The following is a 22,715-nucleotide window of genomic DNA, read 5'->3' as shown; positions in this document are numbered from 1 at the left end:
AGATTCGCTGAAGGTGCTACGTACGTCTGCTCAAGAACGGCACAAGCCGAACGAGCAGAAATCATTATCCTCCCGTCCCGCAGGAACGTCGCCCGCTAGTTCTGAATGAGGTGTCAGACAGTGATAAACTAATTCTTGCTACAGACCTTTCAGAGGTGGGCAGACAGTAGTGGGAGGCTGCCGGATTTCTTATTATTCACAGCGTTTCCAAACACAAACACACTGGCGGTGGGAAATGGACAGACAGGTATGGCATCTCTCACATGAGCAGCAGTTGTCCTACACTACAGGAAACCAGAGCTGCCCCGCTCCAGCTATTTAAGAGCAGAACACCTTCTGGAGATGTCGAATCAGGCAGTTCGCTAAGTAGGACAGAGAGCAGAACCCCAGAACTGAGTGTTGGATCCAGGATTTCTTCAGGAGACCATTTTTTGGACAGCAAAAAGAAGGCCAAGACCATTTACTTAGGGCTGTCAGGTCATCCAACACTCAAGCGGCTCATCCAAGAAGAAAACCTCCTTGCAAGTTAGGGAATGGCCAGATCAGACCCAGACCGTAGCCTTTTAAAGGCAAAACAGCATCTGGGAAGCAAGGCGTGGCTAGGAGGGAGGCCAAGAGAGAAACAGGATGAGAGACAGCAAAACTGGAAAGCAGATTCCTCCCGCTACATACCCACCTATCTGATTCTCCCAACGCGACCTTCTCTTGGACCCTAACACACTATCCAGATGGCCAGGCCTGGCGTCTTCCAAGTGTTGAACATTTCCATTCCCTTCTCCGGGCCTTTGTGTTGCCTAGCCCAAGGCTGACAGCACGGCAGGTGAAAGGAACCCTGCGGTAAAAAAGCACGCCGTTCCGAAAGCGGCAAAGGCTCCAGGTGCAAATGCGAATGCAAGCCAATCAGCAACAACCAAATCGCTCCAGGAGTCACCCCACTGGAGGTCCGGTGCTCTACCAATCACAGCCCTCGAGCGAATGATGGAAAGGGGTGAGAAGGCTAGGCACAAAAGCAAGAGCGGATGTTGGGCTATGGATATGAGAGACGAGAACGGAGGTGCTTCATTTAGAGCACCTACAGCGTGGAGAGATGAATATGACAGTAGGGTGCTTGTGAGCTACACAGACATCGCAGACCGTCCTCCACTATTCGTAAGCGTCAGCCAGGGCTCCTCATTGTTCCAGGCCCTGTGACATTCGAGTCGCTGCACAAATCTCAGTCACATGAATAGTCATGACCAGACTGGCCTAGAGTGATTTTTTTTTTTAATGATCTGGTAGTCAGATGTAGCCTCAGCATATCGACAGCGATAAAAATCACGGGCAGACAAAAACGCCGGCTTATGAATATTCCGAAGCGCCGACCCTCATCTCCACTGCTCAAGTTCAATTCCGAATGGCAGGTAAACTCACAGGCTTCTCTGCAGCATCAGTGGGCAGGTCCCCTGAATAACTGGTCACATCCCTGGTCACTGCTCCCTGCTCCCCTCTGTCTGGTCATCCCTCCCTGGCCTTTCCATCCCTTTTTGTCCCGCAAAAACAAAGGACCAGCTTCCTGATGGAGAAAGTAAAAATAGAGAAGCTGGACGGGACACAGCGTTCCCATTGAGCTTCGTAAAACTGCCCTGTCCGACCTGGATAAGCGTGTTAAAGAACCTCCAGCAGCCTCAGAGTAGAGAATATGTCCAAAACTGGGACGACTGTAGGATTTAGGGCCTGCTTATGAAGGCGGCACGTGACGTAACAGGCATTGGCACGGAGAACACGCAGCTCTGCTAGCCGTTAGCCAGCCGTCACAGGAACAGCTACGTAAACAGCGGCGTAGCAACAAGGCGCGGCAGGGAAGCCCGCATCACTTCTCTGATGCTACCTAATGCCCCCAGCAGCAAGCAGACACCCATTGATCCATACGAATGCAACGCTTTCCTGGTTTTTTCCCAAGATCTCCACTCTTTGCTCAAGGGGCTGCCAAATTTTTTTCTTCTTGGCTAAAGTTCTCCAGAAATCAGGGCAGCCAAAGAAAGGAAACGGTCACAGCGGCAGACTCATCCCTTCTTTGGCTTCCGCTAGAAGTCGCATCGGTTTAAGCATCTCAGAACACCGGAGGAGAATTTACGTTTATTGACGCTCATGTTGAGTTCGGTGAAACTGAAAATCCAGGGACCAAGATCCGAAACCGGTATGGAGGCCTGACGGTTTTCTCACCAGCCCCTATTAGGCGAGAAGAGGAGGAGGTGGAGGAGGAGGAGGAGAAGGCGGCAGAAAAGGCGTCTAGTTAATTATAGAACCATCTATTAATCTATCAGAAACCTCCTCTCCGCCATCTGAATCTCTGAAAACCGTCTTGCGCTGGATCCAGAAGCAGTAGGCCAGCGTTACCCCTGTCAGGCAGCCCAAGCAGAGGCACTCCTCTGTTACTGCCGAGACACGTGTTTGTATTTTTTCCCTCCACATTTCATCTTTCTCAAGTGGATTATGTGCAGTTAATGTCCTTAAGGACGTTGCAGATTAGAGCGAAGGGGCAGGCGAACCGAGGACAGCCCACAAACGCACGGCGCGAACAGCTCTGCCGGACAGGCGGTCGCACAGCCCACCCAGTGCAGGACCTTCCCCTCACTCCAGGGAATTTTAATGACGGTTAAACAGCTTGGTCTCGTTTGAACATGCTTGTGCTCATGTCTCTGTCGGGTTTACGGAGGAACAAAAGAACAGCGATAATGAGCATAAGAAAAACAAAAGCAGTGAGAGGATCAGAAACTGCAGGGTAATTACAGTGAGACCCCGCAGCCCCACTGCATGGGACAGTCCCTGGTCTTCCAGCTGTCCTTCGTGAGAAGTGACACGGTCACAAATGCGGCGAATGAGGAAGCAGAGAAAACTTCTTAAATACACGGAGCAGGTGGGTGTTGCCCGGGGACCCTCACGTGGCGTCTGAGGGGACAGGAGGACACACGTGAGGAGGAAGGAAAGTGCTTTTCCGTTTGGCCGCTCGAGGTTCTGGAGGTGCCCGTGGTGAGAGCCAAAGCGCAGGCGGACAGTGAACCGCCTGACCTGGCACCGGGACGCACTTGGCACGGACGCACCAACATGCCCATTCTGAGGCAGTTCAGAGACACCGGCCCCATAAGCCTGCTCAGTAAGGGCGTAATCACACTTGGCCTGGTTGCCTCGTACCATGTCTGAACAGGACCACCCCCCCCCACCCCGCCCTTGCTGGTCTGCGCTCACACTGAGCTTGATGTCCCAGGCCTGAGTATGATTTCCTCACCGCTGTGTTGGAGAAAACATAGGAAGAAAAGCAGTATCGCACAGCACAGCGGTGCATGATTAATGTCCTTATTCTGTTCTTATTTGGAGTCGTTCTGGGCGTGATGACACAGGACCCCGTTATAGATTTATCGAGTACGCAGCGCAGGGATTTTCATTTAAATCGTGCAGCACGTGGAAGGTTAGTTGCATATTTTACAAAATATCTCAGTTTTTTGTGTGTCGCATCTAGTTTTTTTGCGGACACACCCGCCAGCACATCGCCAGCAAACGCTGCACCTCTGCCACATACCAAAGTGATCCCTCTGCCCCCACCTTCGTTAAATAGCCAGTCGCATCATGGCCGTCATGTCACAACCCGAGACCTAAATCTTCTCTCGAGGGGCAAGCGTGCCGAGTTTCTCCAAGTGCACTTGGCGGAGAAAAATTGATGCAAGGACATTTATTACCAGTAGGCTAAGAAGGCAAGTATCCGTGGTTAGCAGGGGAGCAGCAAACAAACATTACAGAGTTTGTGATACCGACACTGACTAGAGGCTTCCGTACTTCCCACAGCCTACTTCTAATTAACATCTAATTGATGCAGAGGTTAAAAAAAATTTAAAGCATTAGTCCAAATTCTACACATTCCGCTTATAATGCTAAAAACAAAGTTAAAGTTATGCTAATTGCACACCTCGGCTGAAGTATTAGCATTGGCCATGCGTGGCAAAATAGAAAGAGTACACTTAAATAACGATAAAATACAGGACAGTAAATACATAATTCGCAACTACGTTACTGTTTTATCAAGTATTATGTGCTTTACATAATTATACGTGCTATTCCGTTACAGCACAGTAGGTTTGTTTATTCCAGCATTGCTGCAGAAATGTTACGTCGCTAGTCAGCTCAAATTTTTCAGCTCCGGTATAACCTTACGGGCCCGCGGTCGTAAACGTGGTACTTCCCTGACTAAAACGTCTTTATGCGCTGCGTGATTGTAGTGATATTCTCTGTGAGCCACTGTAGTGCCGCACAGTAAACCAGCCAATCAGAGCAGAGCTCATCAACATATTCATGAGCCCACCAAAAAAAGCCAAAGCAGCCTGCTTCATTCGAGGCCCAAATAAGAGGGTTGTAAATGGGTCTGTAAAACCGCTTCTGGGCATTTTTCAGATGAATCAAGTTCACATGCCTTCTATATGGAACATCAAGAACAATTTAAAATACTGAAAAAATGCATTTGATAGTACCTAAACACTAAACTTTAAGCATGAATAGCTGTTGTGGGTATTGCTCCATGGAAATACAGTGGGAAATATAAACATAGGCTTTCAAAGTGTTCACCAGTAGCTAATTAGGGAGGGGTGCCGGACCCAGGGTCAGAAAGAGCCTCTAAAGACGGGCTGGCAGAACCGTGCTGACTCACAGCTGGGAGTGGAAAGCGCCCGGTTTACACATTTTGGGCCCAAACACAACCACAAGGCAGTAAAAGACAGACGCGCCCTCTCGTCACCACCCTGGAACCTGATATGGTGTCTCTCTCCGTGATGGGAGTAGCCAGTGAAATTAGCTTTTTTTCCATGGTAAATGAGTTATGTTACTATACTTCTGCTGTTTCGTAAAAACAAAAATATCCTACCTGAAAACATCAGCCGAATTTATAAATCACGAGCGATCCAAAAAGAAATTGATTCCCAGGTAACAGAAAACACAGACCAGGCTCCCCCCCCCCCCCGTCCCGTCCCTCTGGTAACAGGCACACAACCTGCTACGGAGGAACAGGGAGCACTCCCCCACCCCAAACATCACATACCAACCCTCTAGGGTTCGCCTCAGGTAGGCAGGAAAACAAGCCGTCCAACTGGAACAAACAGCAACAGAAGCCAATGAACTCCATCACCCTGGACATTAAGGGTCTGCAGAGCCTCTCTCCTCCATCTGCTCCTTAACACACACCCAAACATTCCCGCCATCCACCCTCTTTTTCCCCTACTTCCAAACTTCTTTTCCCCCATAATTCCCCACATGGTCCTTTTCTAAGTTTGACTGTACCGTTGCCATGGAAAAAGGCCTCCATCCTTGGGACACCGTCACCCATCACGTGGTTCCCTCCTCATACCAGACTCTCGTCTCCACCACGACGGCCTTTTGCATTCATCCACAATAAACTGGCTGCTTATTGTACCCAACATTACAAAGCTTATTAAGCACTCAGAGGAGAAAGAATGACCAGAGAAACCATATGCGGGTCTGAAAGAAATGTTTACATTTTAATTAACAGCGACTGCTGGGGCTTTGGGCCACGAGAAACTCGCCGGGCCGTCCGGAGGTGCTGCCCTGTGCCTACCGTCACGCAAAGAAATAAGAGCAGTAGAGCAGCAACGATCGCAAACAAAGAGGCCCCACTGCCAACCCCGGCATCAGGAAGCCACAGCGTGATTACCGAGTGAGTACAAGCAGCCCTGTTTACACCTACACCAGCTGCCGTGGAAACCAGCCAGGAGGCGGACCACCAGTGCATGGGTGGAAACTGCCGCACGGAAGAAAGCAGCCGTCCTCCAGGATTGGTCAGGTGGCTTTCCATACCACGCCTTGCCAAACGACTACATAATATGCCAGGTTAGCACCATCCAAGCCAAAGGGTGACGGGAAGAGGAGAAAACATCAGAGAACCATCGCCCCCCTGCCCCCCCCCCCGAACTACGGCAGAACCAGGAGCAAATCCAAACCAGCCAGCAAAGCAACAGGCTCAGAAGGAAGGCTGACAAACATCCTATTTCTATGGCCGCCAAAGTGTGTCTTATACACCACTAACACAAAAGAAACAAAACTCTGATATCAGAAGCGAATGACAGGTTTAAAAGATGAACGTTAGGCGTCACCCCAACTGCTGAACAGGACTGACAGGGGTATTACAGTGCAGTTACAGTTAAGTTTACACAAAGTCATTCAAATCTTCATGCTACGAAGTATTCCCAGAACTGTCAGCAGTGCTAACAGCCCACAGGTGTGAAAAAGCTAGTAAATACTGCACTTTTTCATCAATAGCTGTATGAAGATGCTTACAGCACACGTAAAACACGAATTCACGGAGAACAACATCTCCTACTGGTTTCTGAAGATCCGTTCGCTTCCGAAAACCCTTTAAGCGAACTCTAAGCCAAAGGCACATTATGGTGAGACTTTGCAGACCCTCTCTTCCTGCTACGAAGCTCTTAATAAAGTGCAAGTCATCTGCTACCATTCCTTTCCAAGCAGGCCCAGATCTTGGTGGAAAGCTTTAGAGTGCGAACTGTACGCATGTGGTGACATGGCTGCAGTCCCTGACACCATCCCAACAGGAGACTGCCTATTCTCCTCGGCGTTCGAAACCACAGTAGATAATAAGAAGCAGACCGTCTTTGCGTGGTTAGGCTGAGTTGACTCGATAAATGGTAGATGGACTACATTTATATAGCGCTTTTCTGCTCCTACGAGTACTCAGAGCGCTTTACATTTTATGCCTCACATACACACATTCATACTCCGGTGGCGGAGGCTGCTATGCAAGGCGCCATCCTGCTCACCGGGAGCAATTTGGGGTTCAGTGTCTTGCTCAAGGACACTTTGATGGGGTCAGGAGGAACCAAGGCTCGAACCTGCAACCCCCCAGCTGCCGAACGATAGTACTACCTCCTACGCCACCATCTTCGATGCCCACCGAAGCCCGCCTATACTGCCCCCACCCTGACAAAGCAGGAGGGGCAACAGCTTGGCTTCATGAAGACCAAAGAGGGAGATGATTTCCACCAACCTTCTCCACGAGAGGTTACCGTGATTCTGGTGGAGCTCGCGACCCTCTGCCGGTACACCTGATGGTGCGATCCTGGGAATGTTCTGGATCATTCCGGACCATCTCAGACACGCTGAACACATCTCCGCTCACTTTTACCAGTCTCCCCTAAAAATACCACAGCTCCAACCCAGAAGATCTTGCATATCACACAGACTCTCAAGGCAAAGCAATCCAGACAACAGGCAAATTAGCCAATTTAAACACCCAATTAGCATTAATAGGCAGGCAACCCAACTCTTCCAGAAAGAAGTTATTCGAAGTGACAGACTGGATTTGAGTTTCCAGCACAGTGATGGGAAAGTTCATGGAGCATTGAGGGACCTTCTCTTCACCCGCAGGCTAGAGAAAGGGAAATTTTATTCCCAGTAATTGATCGCCATGTCATGAATTAAGCACGTCACAACAAATATGATGGATGGATGGATGGTGAAATATTGAAAAGCACCTCTTCAATGGTGACCCCCCAGCACAGAGACCGCACAGTAAAAACAAAGGCTGCCTGTAGAAGAAATGCACCCACAGAAGTTTACCGAGTAGCCAAAGAGGAGGTTTCTGATTCATTCGACAGACGAGTCGGCCTCTTTGCTCAGCCACATGCGTGATGCTGAGGACACCTGCACGTCAACAGCCCATTAGCAAAAGGCTGGAGTTCTGGGAAAGGATCCTGTGGGCTTTCGCTTTGCTTTCAGGAGACCGCTGACCGCAAGCGGCTACTTATTAATTAACCGCGGCCCTCAACTCGCTGCATATCTACGGCCACCAGGGGGAGCATGCAAGGAAAAGCCGCAGCTGACTTTGAGCAACAATGTTCAGCAACAACAGTCTGGAAACCTCAGGGAGCGGACCAGCTGCCCCCCCCCCGCAACCAACACAAAGCCCCCCACTGCTCTCCCATCCGATGAATCTGCGACACTGATCTGTGTTGTCACACAAGGACAGACCCACTGCCTGCCTGCCACCCACCCTGAACCTCCATCTTTATGCAGCCCTTGCAGACGTTCCATCAAAAAGTGAAAACAAAGACTGTACACTACTGAAAGACCCCAGCAATCCCGCAGCTCAGCTGCAGTTAAACAACAGCATCAAAAAACATTTAGGGGAACTGACCCATTTATCACTCAAGGAGTCTAAGGTCTAACTCCATTTGGTAGCTGCTCTTCCTGGTAGAGCGACAGAAACAAACCTGCAGTTTAAACGTAATAAATGCAATAATAAATCAATCACTTAAAAAGTAAACATAAGAATTCGCTATAGGACCAAAAGTGATTCAGAGACGCTTGGGCCCGGAAAAGCTTTCTGTTCTTGAAAAGGGCTTTCGATTTCTGTGAGGCTGGATGCCCCTCGATGTCGGACACTTGATAACAGGACCCCCCCCTCCCCCTCAGGGCCCTGCTCTTGCCACTGCACCTCTTACTCCCCGCCTAAATTAATCTCCAAACAACAATAAAAATAGGACGTGCGCTTACCTACGTCTCCATGGAAACTGTTGTCGTGTGAAGTCCGGCTGGACAGGGTGCAGTTACTATCGTTGGGCCAGATCTGCCCGGTTTTCCGAACGCCCACGACGGCCGCCTCTGACACCAGGACGTGGTGCTTGTGACGCTTCTGAGACTGAGGGGTGGGGGGGCTGCTGCTGTCCAAGGACTGCTGGGAATTCTGGGACGGCGACCGGCTCTTCTCCCGCGTTGGGAAGGGACGGTGGGCAGTGGGGCTGGGCGACACGTGGCTCGACTGGCCCGAGGAGAAGTCCTCCTCACTGGATGTCAGGTTCTCATTGGAGCTGCAGTCAGGCGTGTAGCCCCCGCCGACGTCCTCGAAGCTCCTCGGCGAATAGGACCTCCGGGGCCAGGTTGTTGGAGCCTCGTCCCCACTCCGGTCCCTTTGGCTCACGCCCCGCCCATCGCCCTCACTCACATAGACGCTGGGGTAGGGCTGGAATTCAGTCTGCTGCCAGGGCGGCTGGTGTGGCTTCCCCCCATTTGCATGGACCAGCCCCTCTTTGGGATGCCGCGTGTCGGATTCGGCGTCCTCCCCCTCGGCCTCGTAACCGCCACAGTGGCCCTCGGCAGAGCGGCCCCGGTGCCCAGCTCTGCGGGTCTCCACCGCCGCCCTGGCCAGCGATCGCTGCCGCTCCATCTGCACGGCCTGGCTACTGAGTGCATCCTGGACTTCGCGGTCACTGGCTCTCGCCAAGCCCCGGTCTTGGTGGTACTCCACACTGGAGAAGAGAGCCCGCTCAGCAGCCCCCTTCCCATCCCCAAATGCAGGCCAGTTGGCCCTCTTGGCCCGCTCAAAGTTGGACCTTAGGGCTGCCACCCCTAAACCCATGCCGGGCTTCTCTTTGATGGGAGGGTCGGGTGGAGGATCCTTGTCGCACGGCATGGAGGACACTGCCCCCGATCTGCGAGAGGAGACCCCTCCCCTCTTGGAGGGAGATAGTTTGTCCATTTCACCATCCCCGAAATACCGACACCTGTCCATCTCTGCAGCAACCACTGGGAGGTGCCTGTCTCCCGCCAATGTGGGTTCAAGACTGTCGCCATGAGAGGAGGACCTGCGGGGAGCTGGGGGGCAGGGCCTTGGCCTCTCCTCCCCAACAGGGTGGAATCTGCTTCGGTCCCCGTGCCCTTGCTCCTGGCCAGGGGCAAGATGCGGCGGCTGGGGATCAGCGCCGGGGGGGCGCTCGCCGTCACTCGGATGGGACGCCCCGCGAAAGCCCCATCGCTGCCGGTCGTAGCTCTTCCTCTCCTTGGCCAGCAGCGTCTGCAGGTAGATCATGCGGAAGCGCTCCTTGTTCACCTCCATCTCCAGCCGTCGGATGGACGCTTTGCACTTCTCCAGCTCCAGCTCGATGCCCCCCACGGATTTCAGTTCCATCTTGGGGGGATCGGATTCGGGAAACTGCGCCTTCCATGCCTCCACAAACCCCACCGGCTCCACCATTGTTGATAGTCCAATGGTACTTGTTCTAACAAAACAAATATTATTATTTCACATCACAACCAGTTATACAATTGGGGAAATATATTTTTCGAATTAATTCGTCCTCAAGTAAGAAATAAACGAATACAAGCAAAACGTAGATTCAGAAGAGGGAAAACAAACAGCCTACCTCCGTTCTCAAGCTATTCCACGGATCGTCTTTTAGGCAATCAGCGCGTCCATACTAATGTTTTCATCTCAGTCCCTGTCTGTAGTGGCCATTAATCGGTGCCAATAACATCAAGAGTCAAGCGATTTGTCAGTTAACAATAGAAAGACGCATAAAAATGCAACTGAAAGACACCGCGCATTCTCCGCTTTACCGTTACCGCGGATCACCGAATGAAATTACAATATCAACAACAGCACAACAACAACAAAACAAGAGCAAGCCCGGAAAGCCACAATGAACACCTGCCTCACACGACGAATGCTCTGGAAATGCAGCTGCGAAAGTAACGCGGGGCACCGTCCCCTGAAACAGCCGCGGCGGATTATTTCATATGCGCAGGGTCCTCATTCATCAGGAGACAAGCGTGCACAGATAACATCTCCAGCGATTCCAGACTCCTCTATTGTACCAAACGTCCAAAAAAGAAAAGAACCGCAAGTAGCGGTACGGGGAGGGGGGCAGAGTGACTTAATGGTCAATTTAGATTTGTCAAAGTGATGCCCATTTTTTGCCCCGATTGGTGTCGGGGGGGGATCAGCCAGTTATCCCATGTTTGAACCCCGAAACGTCAGGCGGCGTTTGCAGCACAGCTTCACTCAGTCTCCCCGCCGATGACCCTCTCCCTTCTCCCCCATTCACTCCCCACTCCGGCCGGCCGCTGCAGGAAAGGGAGGGACTAGACCGCATATGATGGACGGAGATTTCACAGGTTGGTGTCGCTTAAAGAGACAGGATAAAAACTACCTCGCACTCAATTTCTCTGTCTCTCCTTAAAAAAAAAGCTAAGCAGAAAGGTGTCATATCTCCCGTGCCGGTATCGCTCACATCTCCCGTCATACCCTCAGTTCTTATAAACAGTCCTTCATAATGACAATTTTGACCTGACAGTGATGGCAGTTTTTATTTTTTATAAGACGCCGCATACTGCGTCAGTTTTGTCACGTTAGATTTCAGACTGCAGATTATGCTTATCTTTGATGTATAATGTCTGTCAATTCAGTCTCCGAGTTAAAAGGCATAATTTAAGCTACAGCCTATTTAACCTTCTTTTGAATATTGCAAAATGTGACGGCCTTAACAATCCGCAAGAATCAAGTAGCCTACTCTAAATGTAAGCTAACCCACTTCTAAAAAGTATATAAAACTAATTTAACTTAAACAAAGTGCTATTTTCACTTCTCCCAATTGCTTATGCTGTTGAAGGTCGCGTGGACTGATGTAACAGTATTTTAAAAACCCAAATACGTAACATTGACAAAATACCATTCATCACACTTAACAAATGCATAACAACATATTTTGTTCATCACGATAGTTTTATAAAAAGGGTAAGTCGTTTTCTATAATTGCAGGTTAACCTAAAAATGCGTTTAAGTGTTTAGGCAGGTAAAACGCGCTGCTTTGTCGCTGTTAAGTAACACAACAGCGCCGCCCTTTGACTTCAATCCAAGCGTAAGGAATCAGATACACTGCGACACCTTAAAATAAAAAATAATACCACACAACGAATATACCTTTACGAATGTAAGTAATGATGTGATGTAAATCTAAACAATTTGAAGTTCTAAAGTCATGCAGTTCTACAAAATTACGTCAGGTTTATATTAAGGATTTGCATTCCTTCTGTGTTCTTGTTGTATGAGTTTGAAGCAATGCATCGTGCCAGAATCCATCCATACGGGGAAAATGGAATATCCGGAGAAAACCTCACAGTAGCACACGGAGAACATGCAAGCCCTACACACTGAGGCATGATGGAGATTCGAACCTTAGTCTAAGTGGTGTAAGACAACGATGCGAATCACTGCAGCACCATGTCAAGATTTTAATCATTTAGTCATCATTATACCTTAATAAACAGTACTGAATATATGAAATACCAGTGCAGATTTAAGGACTGAGTGTTCAACTGTGTTCCACAGCCTGATTTTTTTTTTATCTTAGCTCAGTAAATGAATATTAGGCCTTTTTTGACAATTGATCTTAAAGGTCGGGTCTCATGCTTTCGTGTTCAGAAAATTGACTCCCTTGTACCAGTGGAAATTAGACGGGTTTTTTTCTAATTTGTAATAAATAGGGATATAAACCTTCATAGTTATGCTGATGGGGGCAACACACGACCTCTTTCTTACAATGAAGCTAAGGACTCCTACGTTGTGAGAATCCATCGACTCATTTAGTTACCTTACTTGAGGGACATTAGATAAAATATGAGACAAATTGGTTAAACGGCAGCAGTGATCACTAGAGGCAATTACGCCTGCGGAGTCTGCGGGCTGTCAGTCCCTGGCGGCCGCCTAGTGAATAGCGGAAATGGGGATTGCATAAAAAGCGCAAACGCTATCTACACCCTGAAAGGAGCACGTTTGACAAGCTTCGGCTTTCACTAGTCAAAGAAAAGATTTCGAGGATTGCGTGGAAGCCTGCCGACATTCGGCTGTCAGGATGTGCCTGCCAAACCAAGTAACCCGACGCCAGATAAGTCTGATGTAGACATTGATGAAGCCCACCTGCCCCCGCAGAGAACGGCAGCCTTGTAATTATACTATCTGTCCACTAGGTGGCACGTGGAGACCGCGTCCATCCAAAAGGATTAGACCCGCACGGGGAAGTAAGCACTGGGTCGTCAGAGGCAAGGAAAACGAAGCAGCCGCCTGCGGAGAGAATCGACTGTAATTTTAAATACGCTGCATTATAAAGTTGGTATTTGGATATTACGGGTTACAGTTGGAGTGATACACTGGCACAGCGATTAGCGCTGTTCACTTATGCCTCTAGTACTGGGGTTTAAGTCTCTGCCTTGGCTGCATGACTCTGTGTCCTCATGGGGTGCCCCCCACAGTCCAAAAACATGCTAAGGTGAATTGGAGTTGCCAAATTACCCCGGAGGTGTGGATGGCATGTCTGATGGGCTGGTGTCCTGTCCTGGCTAATCCCCTACCTTGTGCCTGTAGCTTCCAGGAGAGGCTGCAGCCCCCTGCAACTCTGCACTGGACCATCGGGGACAGAAAATGGATGGATAGATTAAAGTTACATTATAGATTCATTATAGATTCAATCTGGAATACTGACATTTTTTTTGGCCACTTGAGATTTACAGGACTCCAGTGGAGAAGGTCAGTAGGTGCAGGTACCTTGGGGTACACAGCTCTGCACACCTGACATGGACCCCACACACATCCACCCTGGTGCAGAAAGGTCAGCAGCGACTGTATCACCCGAGGCAGCTGAGGAAACTCAACATCTCCGGTCCAGTAGGATCATTAACACCACCAAGTAAAATAATCTATAGCGGAAATCCGCATTTTAAATGATTTCTTCTGACTTATTTTATCCATATGTTTTATATGCATTTCATCCATCCATCCATCCATCCATCCGTATACTTGCTTTTTCTATACTCGCTTGTCCATTGCAGGTCCAGAGTACATGCACATGTACTTTTTATATATCTCAATATTTTTGGTACTTATTTTGTTCATTTTTATTTTGTTATCCTATTTTGTTATCCTACTGTGTTCGTTGCACTGTCTGGGGTAGAGGCAGTTTCAGTTCGCTGCTGGTGAAATATTAATATGTGTGCAGAACAGAGATTCATATTCATATTGAAGACACAATCTTCATTATGCATGGATATTTATAAAGCCACAGTGTAAATGACAAGCGTGAAAGCAATATGCAAAGAGGATCAAGATGAGCAGATAATCAGTGAGGGTGGTCAGTATAAATAAGAGTGGCCTTCTGCATATTATCAATCAAGTGTCCGGGGGCTTGGGGGTCATTCCATGAGGGGGGGAAGGGGTTCTGTGATGCTCAGGGCACACAACCTGCAGGATCCCTCATGCAGAGGAGGCAGTATTTAGACCTCTGACTGAATAAAACACACGTGTAAGTGCACATGCAGAACATGCATGCACAAATGGTGCATGTGTAAAATAATCAAATTTCATAGATTCATAGTTGCATATTTTTACACGTTTCCATAAGAGCACCAGAGGAAGAGGTCCAACAAACGTTATAGCTGCCTGACAACCAGGTAGCAATTGCAAAGTTAACTGTAGGCCACACTGGGCTGAGAACCACAAGGGGATGCTGGAAATGTAAGGCAGGCTTCGGTCTGTGGAATAATGTGGTGATGCAGAGATGTTCAGTAAGCTAAATGCTACATCCGTCTTCCCACTGCTTCTTCAATGCCGTGTCACGGGAGTTTGACGTCTCTGCCATCGCAGGTGAGTCAAATCCACTAAGGAGAATCTACAGACAGGTGACATGACTTACTGGCTTCCTGCCATGGTTGTACCGGGACTCGCAAATGGGCCGTGACATAAATACAGAATTTTGAATGGCTGGGTTGCTGGTCTAACTGTCCCTGGATCAGTATCTGTGGGCTTTGCAAAGTGAGAGGGTGTGGAGTAGTATGAGCTGCTGGCTTGGATTTCAAGGGAGATGGTTTTACTCTGGCTTTCAGCCATTCATTTGAAAATAATCCATCCCTGAAAATAGGGCACAGAATGTGTGAAACCGGATTCAGCAAAGATCACTGATGGTTTGTGCTAATAAATGAAAATAATTCTGCGTTTTACATCAATCCAAAGACATTTTAGTAACCTTTTCATGACCATTTCATAACTGAATTCATCGAAGATGCTACAATCCGGTACATTCTGGTGCAGCCAGTTAGAATTAATCCATTTGTTTTTTTAAACTGCAGTTCCCAGCATTGCTGCCCCGATGCAGCTTGACAACAACATCAACGAAAATTGTGACATCGACATAAATAAAATGACACCGTGTCTGTAGTTTATTAAATCCTCATATAAAAGGAAAACAGATGTATTTTTGTGCAAATTAACCCAGGATGTGTGGTCTTTGATAACAGGCTGCCGAGAAAAGTACAGGCCGCCGATCTCGCCGGTTTCAGGCGGCTCTGGCATCTCCGGCTTTCACTGCCGCCGTCCGTCCGACGTGTTTTCCGCTTGGAAAGCTGTTGGCCTGGACTTAGAGACTCAACACGCCGTGCACGTTGCGCCTGGGTTGTTTTGCATCCTGTTACGATTGTGCGGAGTTGGCATTTGCCCACGTCACTCCAGAACGGCGGGCATTCACAGCCGCTTAGATGTTTTCTGATTTTCTTTGAAAGGCCCTGGGAAGAACCAGGTGAAGGATTCCTACTTGTCAAAATATCATACTTGCGGTTTTTAAAAAAAGGGAAAGAAGTGACTCACAGGCTTGTGGGCTCTGCCAGATTTAGACCCAATATGGGAAGGGGTTGAAGTCCGGGAAATTCTTTCAGTGCAAAACTAAAACAAGCACATTATTCAAAAGCAAGGAAAACAGGAGGGCACCAGACAAAGAGATTTTATTTTTTAATTTGAAAAGGGATAAAACAAATATTTTTGACAATGATCACAACTCATTCCTTTAATTATGCTACATATGTTGAGAAGGAATCATTTATAAATATAAGTGTTATAAGCTTTGACCTAAGCTACAGCATAGATGTAGCTACTATGGTCATAGTCATCATTACCTAGGACAGGTTAAGGAATTTACCAAAGGTCTAGGAGACTGTGGGATTCCAGATCTTCGGTGTGTATCTGACGCAATGAAGACTTAAATCTATACATAAATCTTTTCTACAAAAGAATTGCAGGTTAACCTCATTACTGCCTGCATTTTATGGTGTGTTAAAAAATAAGCTTTGTTGCACAGCTAATATTTTAATAATTCAGATAGTTCAGAACTATCTTTGCTATTCACGAGCTCCTGTAATTCGGTTTCTGCCTGTCTGAAGTTGGGAGGGGGCAAACCCAGTGATGGATAACTTTAAATTTCAGTGTGGGGGTCAGGAAGGAGGTTTTCAGGATGCTTATAATTTTGTAAAAAACTGGGTGGGGGTAAAAGATGCTTTGGATTTCAGTTATTTTGAGAGTAATGCTTATTTACACCGAAGGAGGTCGTAAGGTTGCATTCCGCTACGCAGCCTATGAGAAACAGCGACTTATGAGATATTAAGACCGTCACTCATCTCCTATTATTAGCCTGAGGTTAGGCGTCATGTATTACGCATCGCACATACTTTTAGCCGATACGGCACTGTGTATAAGCCCATAAGCTTACCATTTCCCTTGGGATCATTCACTGAGATAGCACCGGTTTGTTTTGTCAGGATATGTGATGCGTAAAAATGTAATGACACAATTGACACTTATTCATCCACATTATTAACCACTTTTTGTGAACAGTAGCGTTAACGTTCATATATATAAAATAAACAAGGCTGTTACTGTCATTTGTATTAATATTTACATAATCTACTGATTTAAATTATAATTAATATAATATATAGCAATTGGCCCAAGTCAGGAACCATCCCTGGACAGGGCATTACACTTAGTCACACATAAGGTCTCCACTTTACTTAAGTAAAAGTTTACTTAAGTTGCAGGTTTTCTGACTGTGGGAGGAAACTGGAGGAGATGGTATAAACCCACACACACATGGCATGAGGAGAACCAGAAATTTCACAGACACAAAGCGACGGTGTGTGGCAGCAGTGCTATCCCCTGCGCTACCATACCACGTCCTAGACCTGCATGATAATATCAACGTCGCATGTTATGCACATTGCAATTGTCACTTTCAAAGAACTGCAATAATCTCCTGAGTTAAAGCGATAAGTTACACTTTGTGTGTCACAGAAAGTCTGTCATAGGAAACAAAACTTGACTGGGTCTGTAATTTTAGTGATATTTCCATTTCGCGATTATGTAATACATGTTAACAAAAAAATTCAGTGTAAAGTTTACTGCTGCCGCCTTTGCACCTCCATGTGCTGGCCAGTCTCCTATAATCATTCTTGTACTTGCTGCTGCTCTCACTCATAGGCGGTTTAGTGCATTTGTGAGGAATTTATATTGATATCAAACAAATGCAAGAGATTTGTTGGCATTTATTGGTACAATTTAAGGCAGCATCACCAACTTTTCTGACAGACTATTGGTAGTGGTATTATTTTATGTTGGTACTGTACCAATCACATTGTTATATTGTACCTGAATTTTTCAAAATGGAGGCCAAACGTAAACGAAGATTTAAATGGCTTATCACTACAAGTAAATATTCTTGCTTATTCATTTATGAATGGATGGACTGATGCAGTTTCTGAGAAAGGCCTGGTTATATTTCCCTCATTGAATCTGATTAGCTTGGAGAGGTAACGGGGTGCTGGGACTGTGTGTTTGCACAGTATAAGCACTCAAATATCCATTCTTTTGATCTGAATGTTTTCATTTAGAGAATCGACTTTAATGTTAAAATACCTATTTTTATCGGGCCATTTAAATGTTTATTATATGGAGCAGGAAATGAACTAGACTACTACCAGGGGGGGGGGGCGGGGCAGAGGACCCTAGACACTAGGGAAATAGAACGATCGATCTGCTGACACACACAAAACCCACTCGGCAGGCGTGGACGGGCCCCCGGTCAGCAGTAGAATATCAAACTGGAGCTGCCCGGCTGATTTTTGTCGCCAGGCTGCCCCTTGCTGCTCTGCGAGTTTCATTGTCACGGTTGAGCCAGCTGCTGTACAAACAGCCTATTCTGGGTGCTCACCACGTCCCTTATAGTTCCTACACCCATGACGGCACATAGTACTTGATGATGATAACAAACAACTAGGCTGTGTTACTGGTCTGTGTATTTATCGTACTGTACTTTTTAATCATTATTTTGACCAGTGTTTCTCAATCCAGTCTTCAGGGATCTTTTTTTGCGGAAGCAAGCTGGGGGGGAGCGAACAGGTGGACCGTCAGGAGTGCCCTATGACCGGGTTGAGAAACACTGATTTAGGCTACATCATATAGACTAGTAATGTAGTAGGCTATACAGTCTAGGTTTGTTTAAATACACTCTACGATGTTCTCAGACACGACGAAACTGCCTAAAGATGCAATTCTCAGAATGCATCTCTGTCATCAGGTAAGCTTTAGATTTACATGTAGGCTATAGGTGAGGCTCAACGTGTTCTAATTAAACGAAAGGGCAGTTCAGATAAAGGCAAAGCTTCTCTGCTCTCCAAATAACAAACAAATCATACCGCTTATGGTACCTAAATATAACTGTGGTACGTGGGGATCTGCTTCAGGGGCATTTTTCTTTGCACTTATATAAATGACGCGTCCCGCGCCGCTCGTCATGATGTAAATCCTGTTTAAAAACCAATCACGTATCTATCAGGTTCCCAGATCTCAGTTAATAAGGTAGCTTCTGACACCGCAGCATGATTTAATGCTAATTTAAAACACTGCTGGGTCCAGAGGACGTGTGTTTGGGAAAAAAAAAATGTTCGTATTTTAATTTAGAAATGACTCAGTTTAAGGCGGCGGCATCACCAGGAATAACAGCGTGTGATGAGGCTCCTTCGCGGTCCTGTGCGAGAGACAGCAGTCAGAGTGAGAAGGAGATTTTATTTTCCATTATGGGGGACAAAGACCGTAAGGTCACATGTGAATCCCCTTTCTGATCCCAGATCAGTTCAGAGACTATATAAGGAGCATGGATCTACAGCAAATGAAACAAAATACCCTCACAAAGAAGCAGCAGTCCATTATGTTCAGGAGGAAGAGGATCTGGAAACAACGTCAGACGACTGAGTGACACACATTGATGCACGTTTAATTTAACGTGCACAATCGCGCGCTTTTCTGATGCTAATGATTGACGTGATTGATGCTCATTTCTGCGAACGCTCAAGCTTATCCTCCATGTGTTATTTCCCCCCTCGGAATTAAGCTTGTAGGCCAGGGGGATGAAAGCTAAGGCATCCCCATGGCAACCATGATTTGGCAGCGCTACGCTGAGTGGATCTTATCGTTATCATGAAATTTAGTTCCCTTTGTTTCCTTTGCCTCAGATTTTATATCAGGACTTAATCGTTTTTATACCAATAGACCCCTTTAGCTGTCCTGTGAAGACTGTGGCCTGTTCCCTCCGAAATTTCAGTTAGAGGTTAATGAAAATAGATGGAAATTTTCATCGCATTCTGACCTCTGACCTCTGCGCATGGAGGCCAGGTTAAGATCCCCTGGTTGATGTAGTTCTTTTTTTTTTACTCTGCGACGGACTGGCATCCCCTCCACACTGCATTTTGCCTTGTGCCCTGTGCTTCTAGCAAGAGACTCCACCTCCATCATGAACCTCCAATAGATACAGTACTGCGCAAAGGTCTTGGCCAAGTGTAGAAAATGGTGTTGAAATGGTCTTCATATTGGTGTAAAGCTATGATATTATGCCTGTCATAGTGTGTTAGCTTAGCCGTTTCAAACCCTCAGCTAAAATCACCCCTAGCATTTGCGGCACCCATCCAGTTCACCCATGTATTTTTGACCCGACCACTAACACGCCTCGTATCTCAATATCTCATTGACTTTTTAAAACTAATTAAGTTAATTAATTAAGCGAACTGAGGGTGAAATGCAACAAATGCACAGAATGGCTGGGGTGCCCTGAGGAGAGGTTTGGGAACCAAACCAGTGATCTTCTAGCCATCTAACTAGGTATCAGAAACCTTTTTGAGAACGGAAGACATTTTTACTCATTTTCATTGTTACTTGTAATTTGCATACGTTCTGATGTTAAATCGCGTGTTTTTTGTTCTGAGCAAATGTGCGTTTACTACCCAGATAAATGGCTTTAAACATTTCTTTTGACTTTTGCACAGTTCTGTATGTAGTTATGGATGTTCAAAATAAGCTACCATATTGTTCCACTGAAGAGCGTACCAATCCAATTTGCCTGTGCTTTCATCCATCGATTTTCAATAATCATTATCAAGGACTGGGTTGTCATGAGCCTGGAGCTTATCCCAGGAAGCACAGGGCATGGAAACACTCAGGCTGGGATGTCAGTACATCACAGTGTACATGCACACTTTGAGTAATTTAAATCAGTGGTTCTCATACTTTTTTGTACTGCAAACCAATTTTTTCCATGCCAGCTCAGTCGCGACCCCATATCAAGTATAGGTTTCAATTAACGCTGTGATCAAGTGTACAGTGCACTCTGCAATTTACGCCAATCGATGCCTATTGTACAGATCTGATTGGCTGTGCCAGTGAATTTTAAATTAAGCATCTGTGGTCTGGCTTCTTGGATTGGTTGAGTGTTCACTAGTTTTGCGCTAAGCATTTGCAGACCCAAGACCTGTTTATATAGCTTAAGTCTAGGATTGGGGCTGAGAAATCTGATCGTGGATCAGCATAGGAGCTTGCTGGTTTTAAAATGCCTACATTTCCAACTCTACCTCACAACCCTTTCAGAACTTGCAGCGACCCACCGTGGGTTGAATCACTGATCTGAATAACGTTTCACGCGCTCGTGAGATGGAAGCAAAAATAAGCGAAATAAGTTTTTAATTCTTGCAGTGTGATCCTGCCGTCACCCAAATTTGGACTGCAACTCATGGGTTGACAATCCCTGATTTAGAGACAGTGGTTAGCTTAAGTGCAGGAGCACTCATAGGGATGACACTTAAACTCCACGTAATGTAGAGCCAGAGCTGGGAGCAGGATTCACGTCCCAGTAGGATGGAGCTGGCAGTCCTGCTGGTGGAGCCATCTCCCCCTTTCATAAGCATATTAAGCAGTTTGAATATAATGAGGTAAAAAGCTGTTTCTCAATCCGATCCTCAGGGACCCACAGACAGTCCACGTTTTTGCTCCCCCTGGGAGGGAGCAAAAATGTGGACTGTCTGTGGATCCCCGAGGACCGGACTGGGAAACACTGAGGTAAAGGGAGCATCATGAGGCAAAGCATTAGCATTATGCTGCCACTTTACTGCTAGGGTTCTCTCCTCGCATTTTGGGTCACCGCAGCCCCTTGAGAGTGGTGATTCATGGATCGTCAATGCTGGAGAGCCTTGTGCAACCCCACCCTCTCCACAACATCAGCCCCCCATGAACAGCAACAGGGACAATATCATAATGAGGAAATATTCCCCGTGGACTGTGCTCCTTGTTCACACATTTTTTCTACTTGTTTTGTTTTTTTTAAAGAAGTTCAGTGAAATCATAAAAATGTAATAAAAAAGTGTCAACTCCATTATAGAAGGAAGGAGCCACATTCTGAGCCGTGGGTAAGAAATCTGTTTATACGGCGCAACCTTGAGTGACTGGGGAAAGTCCCTCTCCTCTTTTTTTAGACCCTGTAGGAGATAGGATCCTGCATCTGCCATTATTGCTTCAACCCTAGAAGGACCAACTATACTGTCAGTATTGAGTGTCATAACACATTTGGTAACACTGCTGTTCTTCTGATGCGACCCACAGCCCAGTACACAGTAGAGGAAGTGAGGCCTCTAAGCTACCTCCAGAGTCAGATGAAGAGGCAACGTCCTTATTCGCATCGTAGGAGCCGCCTCGTTGTTACCGATACGCTGCTGAGGAGATCCCAAACAGCACTTTGTCCAGGCGGCACGTATATTCAGTTATTGTGTAAAGCTGTGGAGTATTCAGGTGACAGTGCTGGGGGAGCCACTCACAAAAGTAATACATGACAGAGGTGGAAAGTTCAGGTCCAGAAAGTACAAATCCAGACCAAGGTTTTGTTTCAACCAACCAGTTGAGTCTCTGTGACTGTGACTCTTTATATGCAACTGGTTGGTTGAAACAAAACCTTGGTCTGGATTTGTACTTTTTTGGATCTGATCTTTCCACCTCTGTCTTTAATGGGTTACTTTTGTGAGTTACTTCCCCAGCACTGTCAGGTGATGTCATCAGGATCTGGACACGTTTAGACATGTTTACCTACCTCAGGACATCTACACCTCCACCTAGCTTACACACATCACACATAAGTGTACGCATCATCGGGTTTTTGACAGGTGCAGTTCTGACGTGAAGCCTCTAACCCTGGAACAAGTCAATTTCACGGCCGTCGGGGCATCAGTGAGAATCTGTGACTTCCCATCATGCCAGTGTGTGTGGTGCGATCGGACACGGTTGGTCACCGTCGACACTGTCTTGGCTGATATAACATGTTGAATTGGCGTCGGAATTGAACTCCCTGATTGAGCTGTATGGCAACCGTCACCTCTAGTGGTGCCAGTGCGTTCCAGTGCAAATTTTCACAATAGAGGCAGCCAACGGGAGTTTTGGCCCTCGCGGACGCTAGTGTTTTGCCATCGGCTTGGTGAATACCTAGCTTTACACTAACTCATTTTTTTTTTCAAGAATCAATAATCTGTGGAGTTGGCCTTCATTTCTATCCCACGTGTCTATTGAGGTCGAGCTGCATTTTGTGCACCACCAGACCCTGTCACTTTGAATGTTCCTGCAACAGAGATGAGGACAAGCGGCATCTTCATTGTAGATCTGAAAAAGTTCACCGTTTTCCAAACACAGCATGACCTGGGGAGCGGAAGAATAACAGGAAGGGCTGATGTATTGCAATTTGTTTTTCTACTTTTTTTTCCGC

The 22,715-nt window shown here is 46.9% G+C and overlaps 1 protein-coding gene across 1 annotated transcript in view; it reads right to left on the bottom strand.

Moving 5' to 3' along the window:
• The window catches only part of LOC125746658 (breakpoint cluster region protein-like), a 64,285-nt gene extending 53,201 nt beyond the window's left edge, over window positions 1-11,084 (bottom strand). Inside the window, 2 exon segments of the mRNA XM_049020917.1 lie at window positions 8,551-10,052; window positions 10,197-11,084. Of these exon segments, the coding sequence (XP_048876874.1) occupies window positions 8,551-10,027 (1,477 nt within the window). The 5' untranslated portion in view covers window positions 10,028-10,052; window positions 10,197-11,084.
• Window positions 11,085-22,715: the final 11,631 nt, after the last annotated feature.

This window comes from Brienomyrus brachyistius, chromosome 7, assembly GCF_023856365.1.
Source record: "Brienomyrus brachyistius isolate T26 chromosome 7, BBRACH_0.4, whole genome shotgun sequence".
Lineage (NCBI taxonomy): Eukaryota > Metazoa > Chordata > Actinopteri > Osteoglossiformes > Mormyridae > Brienomyrus > Brienomyrus brachyistius.
This window is presented reverse-complemented; position numbering and strand designations above follow the sequence as displayed.